At 37.6% G+C, this 16,383-nt stretch overlaps 1 protein-coding gene across 3 annotated transcripts in view; it reads right to left on the minus strand.

The window, feature by feature from the left end:
- Positions 1-2,023: 2,023 nt before the first annotated feature.
- chd2 (chromodomain helicase DNA binding protein 2) overlaps positions 2,024-16,383 on the minus strand; it is a 47,407-nt gene continuing 33,047 nt past the window's right edge. For all 3 annotated transcript variants that reach the window (XM_049483579.1, XM_049483580.1, XM_007254467.4), the window contains 20 exons: positions 15,951-16,022; positions 15,392-15,541; positions 14,767-14,915; positions 14,564-14,660; positions 14,350-14,442; positions 13,446-13,616; positions 12,836-13,011; positions 12,698-12,739; positions 11,399-11,538; positions 11,134-11,272; positions 10,117-10,267; positions 9,905-10,027; positions 9,292-9,414; positions 8,971-9,111; positions 8,689-8,805; positions 8,178-8,356; positions 6,801-6,900; positions 6,523-6,709; positions 5,054-5,294; positions 2,024-4,451 (listed from right to left, as the gene is read on the minus strand). In XM_049483579.1, coding sequence (XP_049339536.1) covers positions 4,097-4,451; positions 5,054-5,294; positions 6,523-6,709; positions 6,801-6,900; positions 8,178-8,356; positions 8,689-8,805; positions 8,971-9,111; positions 9,292-9,414; positions 9,905-10,027; positions 10,117-10,267; positions 11,134-11,272; positions 11,399-11,538; positions 12,698-12,739; positions 12,836-13,011; positions 13,446-13,616; positions 14,350-14,442; positions 14,564-14,660; positions 14,767-14,915; positions 15,392-15,541; positions 15,951-16,022 — 2,946 coding nt within the window. In that variant the 3' untranslated portion in view covers positions 2,024-4,096. The remainder of the gene's footprint in view (positions 4,452-5,053; positions 5,295-6,522; positions 6,710-6,800; positions 6,901-8,177; positions 8,357-8,688; positions 8,806-8,970; positions 9,112-9,291; positions 9,415-9,904; positions 10,028-10,116; positions 10,268-11,133; positions 11,273-11,398; positions 11,539-12,697; positions 12,740-12,835; positions 13,012-13,445; positions 13,617-14,349; positions 14,443-14,563; positions 14,661-14,766; positions 14,916-15,391; positions 15,542-15,950; positions 16,023-16,383) is intronic.

Here is a 16,383-nt window from a genome sequence, read left to right on the forward strand (position 1 = left end):
TGTGTCTCTTGCACTTGTGTTTTAATACAGATAGCAGTGTGTGATGTTAAGAGTTTACCTTATGCTGCACCCTGCTGGTCATTACATCACACTACATACTTTTTACATACAGTGGCTTGCAAAAGTATTCATACCTTTGGAATTTTTCACATTTTGTCACCCTACAACCTTACACATTTTAAACAATAGATGAACGCGAACTAGCACATAATTGTGTTTTTTTTTTAATTAAATAAAAATCTAAAAGGTATTCAGCCCCCTTTACCCTGAAACCCCTAAATAAAATCGAATGCAATCAACTGCCTTCAGAAGTCACTGAATAAATTAATAAAGTCTAATAAAGTCTTTGTGTAATTTAGTCTCAGTATAAATACACCTATTCTGTGAAGGCCTCACTTTTTACTCACAAACTAAGATTTTGCAAAGACTGGGGATCACTAACTGCAAGACTGCAACTAGATTCTTTCTAAGATTAGTTCCCATCATTATGCTTCTAGTGGAGTTTACATGCAATACATATTACATATTAAGTTAAAAATAATGTGTTTATCAATACTATGATTTTTTTTAAAGACTGACAACTTTTATCCCCATAAACGTTTATTTTTCTGCCACACTGATAGTTCTTGATATTTTTTAATAGTATACATTTTGTGTTCAACTCTGCCTTTCATCTTCTTTTCCCCTTTTTTGTAGTGCAAAATAAAATACCTTTAAATAAAAGAGTTTAAAGTGCTACCTGTGTTTAAAATACTGTACATATTAAATTAAGAACCATATAAGGCATAATAACTGCAAAATGTGTTCTTTACTAAATCGTTCGTAAAAAGTCACATAAAATATTCTTGCCTTGCGGCTTCCCGTAGCTCTCCTATTGGTTGTTGACATTGTTCACGTCACTATTCGCGTGAGCCGAGTCTCAAGACTAATATTAACGATAATATTAAACACGGTTGATTTTATCTAAAAAAGAAAGTGTGTCCAAACTTTTGACTAATGGTACTATATACACAGCGTTGGAAAAAAAATAAGAGACCACTTAAAAATGATTAGCTTCTTCGATTTTACCAAATTAAAAACATCTGGAATATAATTAAGAGGAAGGTGGATGATCACAAGCCATCAAACCAAACTGAACTGGAGTGTCATAAAGTTATCCAAAAGCAGTGTTTAAGACTGGTGGAGGAGAACATGCCAAGATGCATGAAAACTGGGATTAAAAAACAAGGGGTTTTCCACCAAATATTAATTTCTGAACTCTTAAAACTTTATGAATATTGTGGCGTGGAAGAGGAAGGAAGACCCGTGAGACTCATGATGACTGCTCATAAGCTCTTTTATTAAACAGGCTTGCCACTCACTTACAATCTTTAACAAGACTAGGAGAGCTAAACCAACCTATCAAATAAGCTACCCACAGAACCCAGTGACTTAAACTCGCTACTCACTTACTTTACGGTGAGTGCCCTAAACAGCAACCATCTGCATGGCCCCTCCCCATACCCTAGGTTACGGGGTAGGTACCAGGTACGTAGGCTGGAGCAACACAGCACAACAAAACACATAAGGCCCCACACACAAAAGAACAGAAACATGCCTACAGGCAGCCACACACACAACCCAGAGCCGCCACAATATGAACTTGTTTTCTTTGCATTATTTGAGATCTGAAGGCACTGCGTCTTTTTTGTTATTTCAGCCATTTCTTATTTTCTGCAAATAAATGCTCTAAATGATATTTTTATTTAGAATTCACGAGGAATGTTGTCAGTAGTTTATAGAAAATAGCATTTTACTTAAACATATACCTATAAAAAGCAAAATCAGAGAAACGTATTCATATTGCAATACTTGTAAGCAACGTTGGTTTAAATTTTAGAATTAAAACACTTATATTCAAATAGAACAGTTCTCTCCAACAACAGAGTGCAACACTGCTATCTAGTGGTTGGGGGTTTAAACAACACAAAAGACCGATACCAATCTTAACATTAAAAATATAAAAAAACAGCGAGGACAAGCATTGCATGACGTAGGAAAGTTTAATACATATAGGTCTATAAACAGTATGTACAGCATAGTTCACATGAACAGTGGCTTCTTTTTTTCACAAATATAAATTACTTTCATTGGCTTATCTGAAATAACACAGGTCCATGAAGTGTGCAGGCTGGAGCTGCAGCAGGAGGGAGAGAGGTGAGGTCTGGACTCCTTGTAACACTCATAACACTCTTTAGTTCTTCAGAAGAAGATACAAAAAAACACTCCTCCCTCTCAGCCTCTCAGCACAGTCCGTATATTGTTCCCTGCCCATCAGCAACTTCTCGCGCCTTGATGTCCATCACATCACCACAGCCTAATACTGCACAGTCTCTGTCCTTAAAGACCACCAAGAAAAAAACGCCACCAGAGTTTCCTTAGACAAGAATAAGGCACAGATGGAGGGAAACAAAAAAAAAGGAAATAGAAAACGAAAAACTGAGCAATATTATTTGCCAGCTCTCCAGTCCAGTCTTGTGTTGTTTTGGCACTTTAACTGGAACTGGAGGACTAAAAATAGCTTGACGTACGTTCCCGCTCCCTTCTGTTTTTTCCGACGCACGCAGCGCCAGCGTTTCCATTTAAAGGTCAAACATATCAAACAACTTTTCAACACACTCACACGAAAGGAGGAAAAAAAAGAAAAAATAATTAAAGAACAATGTTCATTGTTTTACTCTAAACGGAACAGTGGACAGTTGTGTAGAGATGTGTAGAGTCCAATACTTACTTTTAGTGCAATACCAAGATCTGCCTTTCCTGATTGTTAGCATTGTGATAGCATATTCTTACTGACAGGACAGAAAAGAGGAAAAGAAAAGAGAGAAATTTCAGCTGAAAGGCTGAAAAGAAGAGTAAAAGTAGCTTTAGAGCTTTTTTACCTTTGTATTTTTAGCTAGTGTTCTCTGTGAAGAAGTGACACTGAATTTAGTTTGTATCCAGTCTTTTAAGCTCACACATAGATGGGGGCTATGTTGTGGGCTGCAGTGGGCTAATTCTGTGCTGTGCTGTCCACTGCTAATTCAAATGTCTTGACCATACAATCAATCAATCAATCAATTAATTAATTAATAATTTCATGAGACCAGTTACAAGCATACATGTACATGTACACATACACAAGATACAGATTCTGCCCAGGATCAACCCCATCAATGATTACGATTAACCCAAAACATGATCAAAATGACTACAGAAAGAAGGAAGATGATGATTATGATGACGATGATGACCTGAAATCTAAAGGTGCACTCTTACACACACACAAAACCAGGTCAATTTTAGAGCATCCAATTCTTCTGGTCAATTTTAGAATATATCAGAATATCCTAATTTGGACTGTGGATTCCAGAGTCCCTGGAGGAAACCCACACAGACACGGGGAGAACATGGAAACTCCACCCAGACAGAGACTTGAACCCAGGACTCCAGCGCTGAGAGGCTCTGCTTGTGTTTCCCCAGTCAATTATTCACGCTACGCTCAAAACTTTTTGTTTTCATTCTGCACAAAACAAACCAACAAATAAAATTAAATAATAAAATGAAAAAGAAACAAACATCAAAAGAACATCTGCTTTGGAAGAATTCCTAAATCTATTAATGTTATTAACTTTCCCAAATAAAGTAAATAAAAGGAAAAAAAGAAAGAAAAGAATGCATGAGGCACTTTCCAGCTTCTAACTCTGTCACATAATTCAAAGGCTTTATTCAGTTCAGTTTGTTCACATAATAATAGTCCATAGGACTAACTGGGCTTCACCGTTCCGTTTCCGTTTTAGATCTTTCTCTGTCCACCTGGGCATTATTGTCATTAGCATCCAGAAGAGAGCACAGGACACACTGGCTGAGCTCCAGATGTTGGATCTTCATTTAGCTTCACACACAGCTGTTGGTGGACAGAAGGGCGGTGGTAGTGGTGGTGGTGGTAGTATCTGGTCAAGATGGCCGAGTCGTGCCTACTACAACAACAACAACAAGGGCCAGAAGGTCTCCTCCCTGCAGTGTCCACCAAGCATCATCCTCCCCACTCAGAGAGAGAGTGGACTCAAGCCTGGAATCATGTCTTCCTGTTGTTCCAGTTGCCTTCGGCCGCAGGTTTCTGCTCGGCGGTCCTCTCAAGGGGCGACAGGGACTCTAGGGGGGATTTCTGGGACTGTGGGGAGCGAGGGTCTATGAGAGGAGGGGGCTTGTCTGAATGAAACGGCCGATAATGGTCAGGCCCCGCCTGGCCGTGGTTCCCTGGGACGCCCCTGTGATCAGGCATCCTCCTGAAGTCCTGAGAGTAGCTTCCTCCTCCTCCTCCACCTCCTCCTCCTCCTCCTCCTCCTCCTCCTCCTCCACCTCCTCCACCACCCTGGTGGTAGTTTGGTGATCGGTACTCATCGGAGCGCCTCCTCTTAGGGTCTGAATGTCTGGAGAGAAAATAAATCAAATAAAGTCAGACCATGTCCAGTATATCTCTATATTTGCCAGAATCGCTAGTTTTGTTTTGGAGGAAAATGAAGTGTAGGTGAAAACTGTGGATGGCTGCATGGCTACCTCAGCTTGCTGGATTAGCATTCACGCTAAACATGAACAGCGCTACAACGCAAGCACCACTAACACAAGCACACAGACAAACTTGGGACGACATGGCAAAATGCGATATCAAACAAAACGCGTACTTAAAAACATGAAATTGTACAAACATACTAAAATGTTAAAATTTGTGTCCGTTACGCAAAATGCTAACATGCTGGTTGATCAGAATAAATTTTTGCCATTTGTGAATCGATTCAGAATCGTTGACGTGCAAATTGATATTTCCCCCACCCCTACCAGTCACTATCATTACCACCCACGGTGGAAAGTCCATTGGGTGGTAATGTCTCCTATGATGTATTTACACATCCATCTGGCACCCACTATCACAACATCTCACTTATCACGCATGACAGTTACGGGTAACGTCCCTGATAGGGGAATGTGGGGCACAATCTAACACATTTCCAGTAGATAATACTCTATTATTCACCTGTCATAATAGTCACGATGACCCCGATGGTCTCGGTCACCATACTGGTCGTAGGGCCGTTTTCGCGGCGAGCCGCTGTTCCGGTAGCCTCCAGGATTGCGGTACGAGTCCCCATGTGGCCGGCGGTCTCCATAATGATGGTCCTTGTATCTATCATACTGGTGATGCCGGTCGCCCTGCCAGGACTGGTTGCTGTTTCCCGGGTAGTTGTATTTACGGTCTCTCTGCCACTCCCCCCGATCTGTGGAAAACATAAAACATTCACCAAAATTAAACAAATTCAAAAGCAATTAAAACAATTATATTAAGAAAGTGCTAGTATTTAAAGGAACATTAAGGATTATATTTTCTGTAGTAACTGAGTCTGAGATATATATATATATATATATATTTACTGATCAACTACAGAGTAAGACTAGTCATCGCTTGCTACTGTGTGCAAATCTGGCATCAGGAAAGGAGTGGGTGGGTTGCTTTGCAAGGTGTTGTGAAGAATTCTAGCCTGCTGTCAGAATTTGACTCCCCATTTATGTACAAAGTGCACCATGTAGCAGAATATGTGTAAAAGATTATCCTCAGATTCCTTTTTATTTCTGTTTGTAAATAAATAAGGCTTAATCTACTGTTACAGTAAAAAAATAATTTCGCATTTCGGTGCAACAACAAATTTTTTTATCCTCTGGTTTGTTTATAGCAGGGGTCACCAACATGGTGCCCGCGGGCACCAGGTAGCCCGCAAGGACCTTATGAGTAGCCCGCAGGCCTGGTCTAAAAATAGCATTTTTGTTGCTATTCTTTTTTTTTTAAATCACAGTTGCATTGATGTAATTTTAGATTATATTACATTAATATTAGCTTAGAGATTATATAGCCTATAGTTTATATATTATTATACAATATAATGTAATATAATATGTAATATTATATTAAAATATAATATAAAATGTAAACACTTGCAGAGATTTATAATAATAGTGTTGCCTATTGATATCTGTGTCTTCACATAGATGAATGTCATTAATTATTAATAATAACATATAATTAAAGGTAAATTGAGAAAATTTGTAATTTCACGAGTGTGTATCAAACTGGTAGCCCTTCGCATTAATTGGTACCCAAGAAGTAGCTCTCAGGTTCAAAAAGGTTGGTGACCCCTGGTTTATAGACTGACTCAATTTCCTGTAATTAGTACATCTAGAACTATCTAGAAAAGTGCTTTCACACTGCAGACCCAGATCCAGGCCAGTTAAAAAAAAAAAAATCACAAAATTCAATAAAATAAGGCACAAAATCCATGTTCACACATTTTTCTCCCCTGTACATTTACTGTATTTTGTTCCTCAAAATAGCTGCTATGAAAGGACACAGCTGCAGCTAAGGCAAGTACTGGTCAAGTACAGCCAGAAAAACAGTACAGAGGTATTCTAGGACATCTAGGAAATCTTTACTGATGAAGCTCTTCCTCTCACCATCGTTGGGGAAGTGTCTCTTATTGGACTGGTTGTAGGACTCGCGATGGTGGGAGTGAGACGAGGGTCCGGTAGGTGGGTGGGACTTGGATGAAGGCTGGGTCCCGGTGGAGTCTCGACTGGATCCAGACGGTTCAGGCCGGAAAGGCTTTTTCCTGGGAGGGTCATCTTTTTTCTTATGCTCTTTCTGAAAGCATCGAGCAGAGTGTGCATGAGTGAGAGAGAGCAGATTTCAGTGAAAAGTGTGAACTCTCTGGATGGGTTAAAGCTAAGCTCACCTCCTCCTCCTGGGATCGCTTCTTCTGGGCCATTTTATACAGCTTGTGCAGCTTTCTGGCTCCAAACTCAGTGAATTTGGACACAAAGATCCAGAGATTTCTAGAAGAAAAGGAGAAAAGCATCATATTTTAATACAAAAAGGACATTAAGAAACAGTTCTTAATGTTCTTAAAACATTCAACTTAGAGCCAAACAGGGCTACAACTATTAGTCAATAGTCAATAATCAACAACATCGACGATAAAAAATGTGTTGACAGTATTCCACTGTTGATGTGTTTTTATTAATGTGCGATGGGGCACCACGCCCTTGTGTCCTCTGTGTCTCCAAAAATGTAAAAACACCAGATAAGGGATAAGACAAAAACTGTACTATATCAGCTCATTACACATTTAAACATATTCTCAGAGTTTAAATGCCACATTAGTGCCTTCTGTTGTCTTCAGAGTGATAGCAAGAAAGTAGACAGCGAGTTATTGTGAGCTGCATCCAGGGTTGCCAGGTCCAGCAAATATTCCTGCTCCAATTCTGTCTAAAACCCACCCATTAAAAGCGAACCTTGCCCAAGATCTGTTTGCCACAATTAAAGATTTTTGGTAGCCATGATAAATACAAAAAAATAAAAAATAAAGCAGCTTTTAAATTTTTACCTGCCACTATCAATCAAACCCAGTTTGGTGTTACAGAGGAAATTACTGAATATTTTCCTAATAAATAAACAAATAATATACAAATAACAAAAACTGACTTCCTGGAAAATTACATAAAAAAAGGAGTACTTAAACAATTTTCTCTCAGTAAAATTATTACATAAAACTTCCTATCAATAGAACAGACTAATTGCATTTTGCATTAAAACATAATTAAATATAAAGTAAAATGTAAAAAGTTAATATTTACATCTTAACTTAAGATATTTAAATAGTATTTCCTGAAAATAATATCCTGCATGTGTGAATGTCTCCTATAATATGCTTTGGTTACAATGTGCTGCAAAATCTGACTAGGGCCCTAAAAGTTTAGCTGTCAAGATGCAGTAAAACATGCATTGGATCGGGAGCCAACAGGAAACACAAATTGGAGCATGATAAAAAAGAAATCACAATTAATTGACTAATCTTAAAAATAATCAACAGATTTGTTGATTACTTAAATAGTCAATAGTTTAAGCCCTACAACCAAACAATAAAATTACAAAAAATATTTCCTAATGTGTAAAGAGATGGTGTGTTTAAATGATGAAATCTGCCTCTTAGAAATGAATGATCATAGATTAATGAACAGGCTGATATCACACCCTAAGATAAATGTGTCCATTAATTAAACAATAAAAAAACTGAGCAAAATCTTTACAGTGAATTTTGTGTATGTCAGACCTGCGCCACGTCTTGACATGCTCTGGGTCACTGTAGGATTTAAGGCACTCAGTGATGCGGTCTCCGATCTTGAGCAGGCAGGCTCGGGTGTGCTGCAGCTGTTCCTGCACTGAAAGGCCTTCATCTGGCTTATCCAGCTGCTTCAGAGCCTTCTTCACCGGCCTCATCCTCTCCTTACACTGAAATCACACAAATACATGCAGGTTACGGCTGATACATGCAACGAAATGACAAGTATTATATTTTAACAATTATTATTATATTTTAACAATTATTATCAGTATTGTATTTTAACAATTATCATCATAATTTTTAAAATATCAAATTAAAGTTCCAAAATATCAAATCATAAAGTCACATGCCCACAATAACAAACAAAATGAATTTCTCAGTTGATTGATTCAGTTTTGAATTTGGCATCAATATTCAGAAATGGGTCTGAGCTGTAATGGGTTTTAAACATGTCAATTTTGTCAAAAAGTGGCAGGTTTTCACATAATTAAATACTCACAATGCTGAAGGTTTCCTGGTCCAGCTCATCATCCTCTTCACTAATCGGGATGGGCTCACTGCCCGCTGTAATATGCACTGGGCCCTGGGCCTTTTTCCCTTTGGCTGCTGGTTTGGCCTGGAAAAAAAAAAAACCCAAACAATCATCACCGAGAGAACCACACACATCTACACAACATGATTGTTACAAACAGAAAACCTATGAAACCTGATCCTTTAAAGACTTAACAAGAGTTAACAGACATTCTAAAATTGACACCGTACACCTGCAAGACACAACTACCTTCTCTTTCTTAGGTTTGGCACGCTTTTTGTCCTTGTCACCCTCCTTGTCTTTCTTCTGAGCTCCTTGCTTCTCTTTGTTCTCTTTGTTGTCCTTCTTCTTCTGTTTCTTCTTAGTGGGGGATTTTTCAGCTCCCTCATCCTGGAAGAAACACACAAACAAATGGAAAAATTCCCACGACAAAATGCGAACAGACTGGTTGAGAGAGTTGACGCAAGTTTAGCATCAAATTTAACGTCAATTGCTCTGAAAACAAGCAGACTGTTTTTGTTTGGGTTTGTGTTTTGAGTGCAATTTGAGACTCTGTGTAAGGGAACGTACCTTCACTTCACCTTCTTCAGAGGGGATGTCGGAGAGACGGGGAGAGGCCATTTCATTGGCTAGCTCGTCTTTCGGGGCCTTGTTCTCCTTCTTTACTCTGGGTTTCCTCTTCCTGACTTTGGTCTAGCAGTAAGAACAACACTTGTTATTGTTAGAACTTTTTGGTTAAAAAAATAAAACACTTTTAGTTTAGGCTGGAATGAGTTCTGGGCAATAAAAGTAAAAAATAATCTTAAAATGTAAAAGAAAAATGATAAACAATACAATATGAAAAAGTATGTTGAAGAATAAGTGGGTCTGCATGCTGATTATAATCAGATTTTGTCAGTTATCTAATTATTTACATAGTCATATAAACAGCACTTTCCTGTTTTTTTCTTAAGATATGAGTAAGATCTAGAAATCCAAATAAGAAATCTAATAAAGAAAGCTGGATTTTACCTTTTTTTTTTGCCAATACATAGTCTAAAATCCGATTACCCATTATCTAATCACTCAATTTGATATAACTGATTGGATTACTAAAAAACTACTGCAAATTACTGCAGTAATCGGATAATGATATGCAGTCGCTTTGACCCTGGCCCTCAGTAGCTAGACAATGGACACACACCTCCTCTCCAGCTTTGGAAGAATCCTTATTCTCCAGATCCTTCTTCAGCATCTTTAACAGGTAGTCCGCTCTCATCTGCAGCTGTTTTGCCTGTGGCTTCTTGTTAGGGTCATCTAAAAGAATCTACAAGTGGAAAAAAGACAGTATTAGCCCATAGATAGGAATTAAGCAAATTTATTCTTCTATTGAATTAGAAAGAGGCTGAAAAGCACCTTTTCAGACAGCTTAAGATCAGCATCAGTCTTGAGCAAGTCCCAGTTCCCATATCCATGCTCATAGATGCCCAGCAACAGCTGTGTATCATCGTGGATGTCCCAGTCCACATCAAAATGAGGGACTTTCAGACGACAGGTCAGCTGAAACCTACAGAGAGACACACAATTAATTGTTGTATGATCAATGCAAATTGCTACAATGCCATAACACTGCATACACTAAACAGCCATAGCATAATAACCACTACAAGTAAAGTGATACATACTGAAGCTTCATTTACAGTGGTATCTGTCAAGATCTGATGCATTGGAAGCAGCAAATTGCATAAGAATATGGATCGGAGAGTCTATGTTAAGATTCAAATTGGCTAGAATTTATAGAGATTTTATTGAAGAGATTATAGAGATTATAAGAATGTTTGGCAACTTTTGAAAAGGATCCATTAGGTTAGCTGGAAAACAGAACATAATAATGGCTTGCATGACAACGTTATTAAAAAGTTTGTCACATAACCCCTTCAAACATACTATATACATTTAGATACTAGTATTTTAATTGACACCACTAATATAAGTATAATCGCATTTTATAATTGCATTTCTTTCATATACTATATAAAAACTTGTCTTAAGAAGAACAAGTGTGATTAACTGTCGTTAGTCACAGAACATTTTTGTGATTAATCTAATTCTTTTTTTTTTTTATCGATTGACACCACTGATAAAAATGCTTCTTAAAAGCTTTCAAAACATCCAGAAAACTTGGCAGAATGAACATTCAAAGAATGTTTACTTTAACTTTCAGTAAATGTTCTATTAACCAAAATGGGACAGCTGGATTGATCTCAGAGGTCACCACAACAGGTTTGAGCCATAGATGGGATTGAACAGACTCCACATTGTGAACTCAATATTAGGTAAATATGGTAAAAATTGGGTGTTTTGCAGCAGTATATGGCTAATTCAGGTAAGTTTAAATGGTTTTTAAATGGTTAAATAGTTTTTCCTACATACTTGTTCCTCTCGGCCGGATTTGGAGGTACGGCTTTGTGAAGAGGTTCAAACTCTTCTTCGTGCTGAATGATTGACTTGGCATTAACCTGAACGCCAGAGATCTTAATGTTGATGCCTCTTCTTTTCCCTGGACCCTTAGCTGAAGAGTGAGAGCAATGAACAAGACAAAGTAAATAATTATTGTTATAAAACTAATATTAACATTATTGATCATCATCATCATCAGGTCTGGTGCATCACACCTTCCACACACATCCACACACACCTTCAGTGGGATTCTCCTTCATTTGTTCCTCATGTTCCTGTATTGCAGTTACACAGGTGTTGTGGACCAGCTCTCCCAGTCTCTTTAGGTCTGCTATGGATTTGTCCACCAGCTCAGAGTCTCGTGCAATAGCCTCCAACCTGAAGATAATGGACAACCAATGTGCATGATTACAAGACTCCATGGCTTCATGACATGGTATAAAATACAATCAAATGCAATCATACATTTCTATCTTTGATAAAAGTCACAAATACACACAGACTGTTTTAAAATAAGAAAGTTGCAAATTTAAACAAAGTAACACAAAATAAAGGGTGAGTCAAAAGTTGCAAGACACTCTTTAATTTCAGAAAAGAATACAAAGCGAAAGGAAAAATTAAATATCTGAATTGCCAGAAAGCAATGGGTGAGGGGGGCCTATCTTTTTTAGGCTATAAAACGGACGCCATCTTGAATGTCGCCATATATCGTTTCTGTAATAAAAGTTTGTTCTTAGACTTTTGACTGTGTATATATAATCAGCCTCTTACATTTTACAAAACATTTTGGGAAAACTGATGTAATTTTGTTATAATTTTCGCTGCTTTGGTTTTAAATTTTGAAGGAAAAAAAATATTGGAGTAGGGGTGGGCAATATTGCCATAAAATAATATTACGATTTTTCATAGTATTTTTCGCCATAGCGATACTCTTGGCGATATGACAAAACACTGAATAATAAAAAAATATATATATTTTAAGAATACACTACTGCAACAAAATGAAAATTTAATTGTATTATTGCATACGATATGATATGGAACACCCCTAACTGAGATATAAAAAATAATAATAATAATAATATTTTTTCCAGATTTGTAACAGAAGTCAATGATCCAGAATGTCATAATACTAATAATACACTCCAAATATCTCCATATATCCAGGATTAAAGTGAAATAAATGATGCTGAACAGATATAATCTGTCTAGTAGATATATAATGGGAAATGAGAACAGTGTGACTTTTTTCTTTTGCTAAACAGAAAAAAGTAGATAAAAGTGTGATAAACAGGGGTGGGTGATATGGCGAAATATTTCAGGGTAAATTATCATTCACGACATTCAAAAATCACCCCTATATTGGAGTCTTCATTGTCAGTTAGAAAATGCTTAAAACATCATCAAGCTAAATGTAAAAGATATACAAGATGATTGGATAGTCGAACAATTCAGAATTTGAGATATTAAATATTAATTTCGAATCAATACATTATTTAACTATAGTTTATCTAGTGAATAATTAATACAGCCATACCTCTCAAGTGGGGCTCCAAATTTCTTATAGGCCTTTATGAACCTGAAAAATATTAAAGGAAACAAAAAAGGTTTTAAACAAATGTTAGAATCATCTCTAAAATCAGCAGCTGTTTTCGGACATGGCTGAGTGATTTACCTGCGGATTTCTGCGTCGGTGAATCCCTCCACGTTGTTCTTGCGTGCACGTGGTCGTCCTCTCCGCTTCGGCTTCTTGTCATCGTCGCTGTCGTCAGTTTCACTGTCTGAGCCTGAGGAGCGATTCTTGAGTTTGAGCTTAGACCCCACGTCACTGTCGCTGTCGTTGGCCTGCAGCTGCAAAGCAAAACGCAAGCTCTCAAGATCTCATAATGTGGCAGTTTGTTTTTATACTGTAAATACGTTTCATGATGTACGGACCAATAGAAATTGTCCATAATTACTTCCTTCCACTAATATTTTATGCTATATGCAGGAAGCACCAGTGTTTTTCATTATTATTTTACAGCCATATCATAAACCTAAAGACCCTCAGAAAATAATGCATGATTAAAAATGTATTTGTGCAATAAGCGTATGGGTGTATCATGTGCTATGATAGCTATTATGCTATTATGCTATGAGTCTGGCAGGATAAGTTAATGAAATTTGTTGCACAATGTGGTGCATAATGCAGGACTACAGATGGTCAGAGGTGTAATATTCTTGATTAAAACAGTAGAGAGCAGACCCCATAGTAAGAAAACTTCCAGAAGTACTTTTCTTCTTACTTTTTTATTGGAGCTCCTGCTCCTGGGCAGCATGTAGATGTCCTCCATCTCCTTCTGCTTCTCCTCTTCCTCCACCCGTCGCCGCTGATCCTCTGGAATGATGTCGTCCCAGTCCCTTACAGTTTTCCCCTCAAGCTCTGGTGTGTTCTCATCCATAGTGAAATTGGCCACCTGTCAGAACACACACACACACATACATACACACACCTCATTTAAATTAAATTGAATTAGGATCTGTGTATAAATTAGTCTAAATGACAGGTCTCCCTATTTAAATGATTTACTGTAGATTCGTAACCAGTGCTCAGATTTTTTTCACCAAAAGTTTACACTGTTTGGGTTTAATAAACCTACTTGCACAATTCCATGACTTCCTATTTGTTCCTACATGTTTATTTTTTTTTACTTTCAGTGATGGGTCTGCATATCTCAGCTTGTCCAGAAAGGCATGTGTAATATATGTTTTATAGGCACAAATTACACTTCCTAACTATAGGGTACAAATACCAATTTTTGCAAAATGGTGATTTAAAACAGACCTCATGTTTGGTGCTTTAAACAGAGTGTGAGAATATGATCATATAACAATCATATAACTGTCCTGGGGTGGTGATTTTTGTTAGGCATCAGCATTGTAATATTCATCACTGATTTTTCTGGCGGAGAAGTGTACAATATTATAATATACATGTTTGTCTAAATTATACACATATAAAATTTAGTAAAATTTAGTAAAATTTATATCACGTTTATAGTCTGAAATTAAAAAAATCTGAATATTGCTTATGTATAGGATTCATTTCACTGTAATCTCTGATGAAATGTGATGAAAATCCTTTATCATCAAGTATTTCCTGCAGTGATGTAATTAACACTTTGTGCAACACATTTTGTGTTAATCTACCTTAAACTGGGACAGGAGCTCGTCTGTTGCACTGGAACCTTGATCACTCTCCCTGGTCTCAGCCAGCCGCAAAATCTCATCAATGTCCATTTCCTTTAAATCAAAATGAAACAAAACTTATTAAAACAAATTAATGCACATATTTTATCAATAGTGTCATTAATAAAGACCAAACACAGCAATTAGACCTGCTCCCTAAAAGAGAAAAGAATACCTGAGGCTCTGATTCTTCCCCTTCAGGCTCTTTAAACAGCTCTTCTGCTCCAAACTTTAAGATGGCGGTCAGTTCTTCTTTGTTAAAAGGGTTTGAGCTGGAAACAGAGGTTTGAATGCAGTTAGTGACTACACCATGAAGCAGTCACAATAACAGTAATGGATGTATTTTCTATAACTCTATAGCTCCTAAGAAACACTTACTTTGAATTGCCTGAACCGTTATCCAGTACTGTTCGTCCAGTGGTGTCCATTCTCTGAATGACCAGATGGTCTAGAACCATCTTCTTCTTTGCCCTTTCAATAATTTCTTCCTCTACAGTCCCTTTGGTGACCAGACGATAAATATTCACCTAATAGGAAAATGAAACACACGTCACTCTAATTATTGAAGCAAAACATGTGAAATATATGCAGTTAGGCATATAAAAAAAATATTTGGACGGTGACGTTTGTCTTCATGTTTGGGCTCTGCATGCCACGACACTGCATTTGAATTGAAGCAAATCCGATGCAATGGAATTGTAGACTTTTGTGATTATTTTAAGGGGCTGAACAATTAGGAATGTTTAGGAACTACAACCATTTTTCTACAAAGTCTCCTCATTTCAGAGCACTCAAAAGTAATTGGACAAATTATCTAAAAAGCAATTTTTAGGTTTCATGGACTGTTCCCTTGTCAATTCATCATAGATTTGGCAATTAAAAGGTCTGGAGCTGATTTCAGGTGTGATATTTGCATTTGGCAGCTGTTAATGTGAGCCCAAAACATGCAGTCAAAAGGTGCTCTATATGAAAGAGAAAATATAATCAAATCCACTTTTCTTACTTGTTTCTTTTGGCCTATCCTGTGGGCTCTGGCCTGGGCCTGCAGATCATTCTGAGGGTTCCAGTCTGAGTCGAAGATGACCACGGTGTCGGCTGAGGCTAGATTGATGCCCAGGCCTCCGGCACGAGTGGACAGGAGGAAACAGAAGTCCTGGAATGGTAGAAGAAGTGAAGAACAGAGGAGCGGATGAATGAAACAATTCAAATAATGCAAGGCTACCAAGCTGCATCCAAAATAAAAGCTAAGCAGGGATGAATAATTAGAAGATTATGACTTTGTAATGTAATTGTATGTACGTATGTATATAAAGAATATTGGTAAAATGTATTTCTTATTCATATCTTATACTATATATATAAATATATGTATGCCATATCTTTATAATTACTGCTTTTCAGGTCTAAAGTGCAAAGCTAAGAATGGGGCAAAGCTAAGAATGTGCCAAAGCAATGATTCCCTGACGCAAGCATGACAAACCTCATGCTGCCTTAAGTTATGTAGTGTCTCAAGTTACTCAAAACTGCATGCAAACCCACACCTAGCATGCTTTGGAACGTACCTCAGAGCCCTCAGCATTAAAGTGGTCGAGTGCTTGTTTCCTGATCTCTCCTTTGATGGAACCGTCCAAGCGCTAAGAAAAGAAAGGAACAGAAAAAAGATATAAAGAAGTAAAAGCTAAGTCCTGGTTCTGAGTAAAGGCATCCTAAATGTTACTTGCATGTTCTCCTTGCTATGCAAATAAAACGCTCAGACATGCAGACAGTAGCTGGTCATTTTCTCCTAATGCAGCATTAAGAGGCATGTTGTCCCGAAGCTCAAGCCAGTCGGAACACATCGAAAAATAACCGCTAGATAAAAATAGACGTGGGACACAAGCTGCTCGAGCCAAGATACCACTGCAACTCTAACACCCGAGTCAACAAGAGCCCTGCTCCAAACAGTCCCACCACCATACTGACCTTACCCCACAGTCACAATAAACAAAACTAATG

The sequence above is a fragment of the Astyanax mexicanus genome, chromosome 9 (genome assembly GCF_023375975.1).
Source record: "Astyanax mexicanus isolate ESR-SI-001 chromosome 9, AstMex3_surface, whole genome shotgun sequence".
In the NCBI taxonomy this organism is placed as follows: domain Eukaryota; kingdom Metazoa; phylum Chordata; class Actinopteri; order Characiformes; family Acestrorhamphidae; genus Astyanax; species Astyanax mexicanus.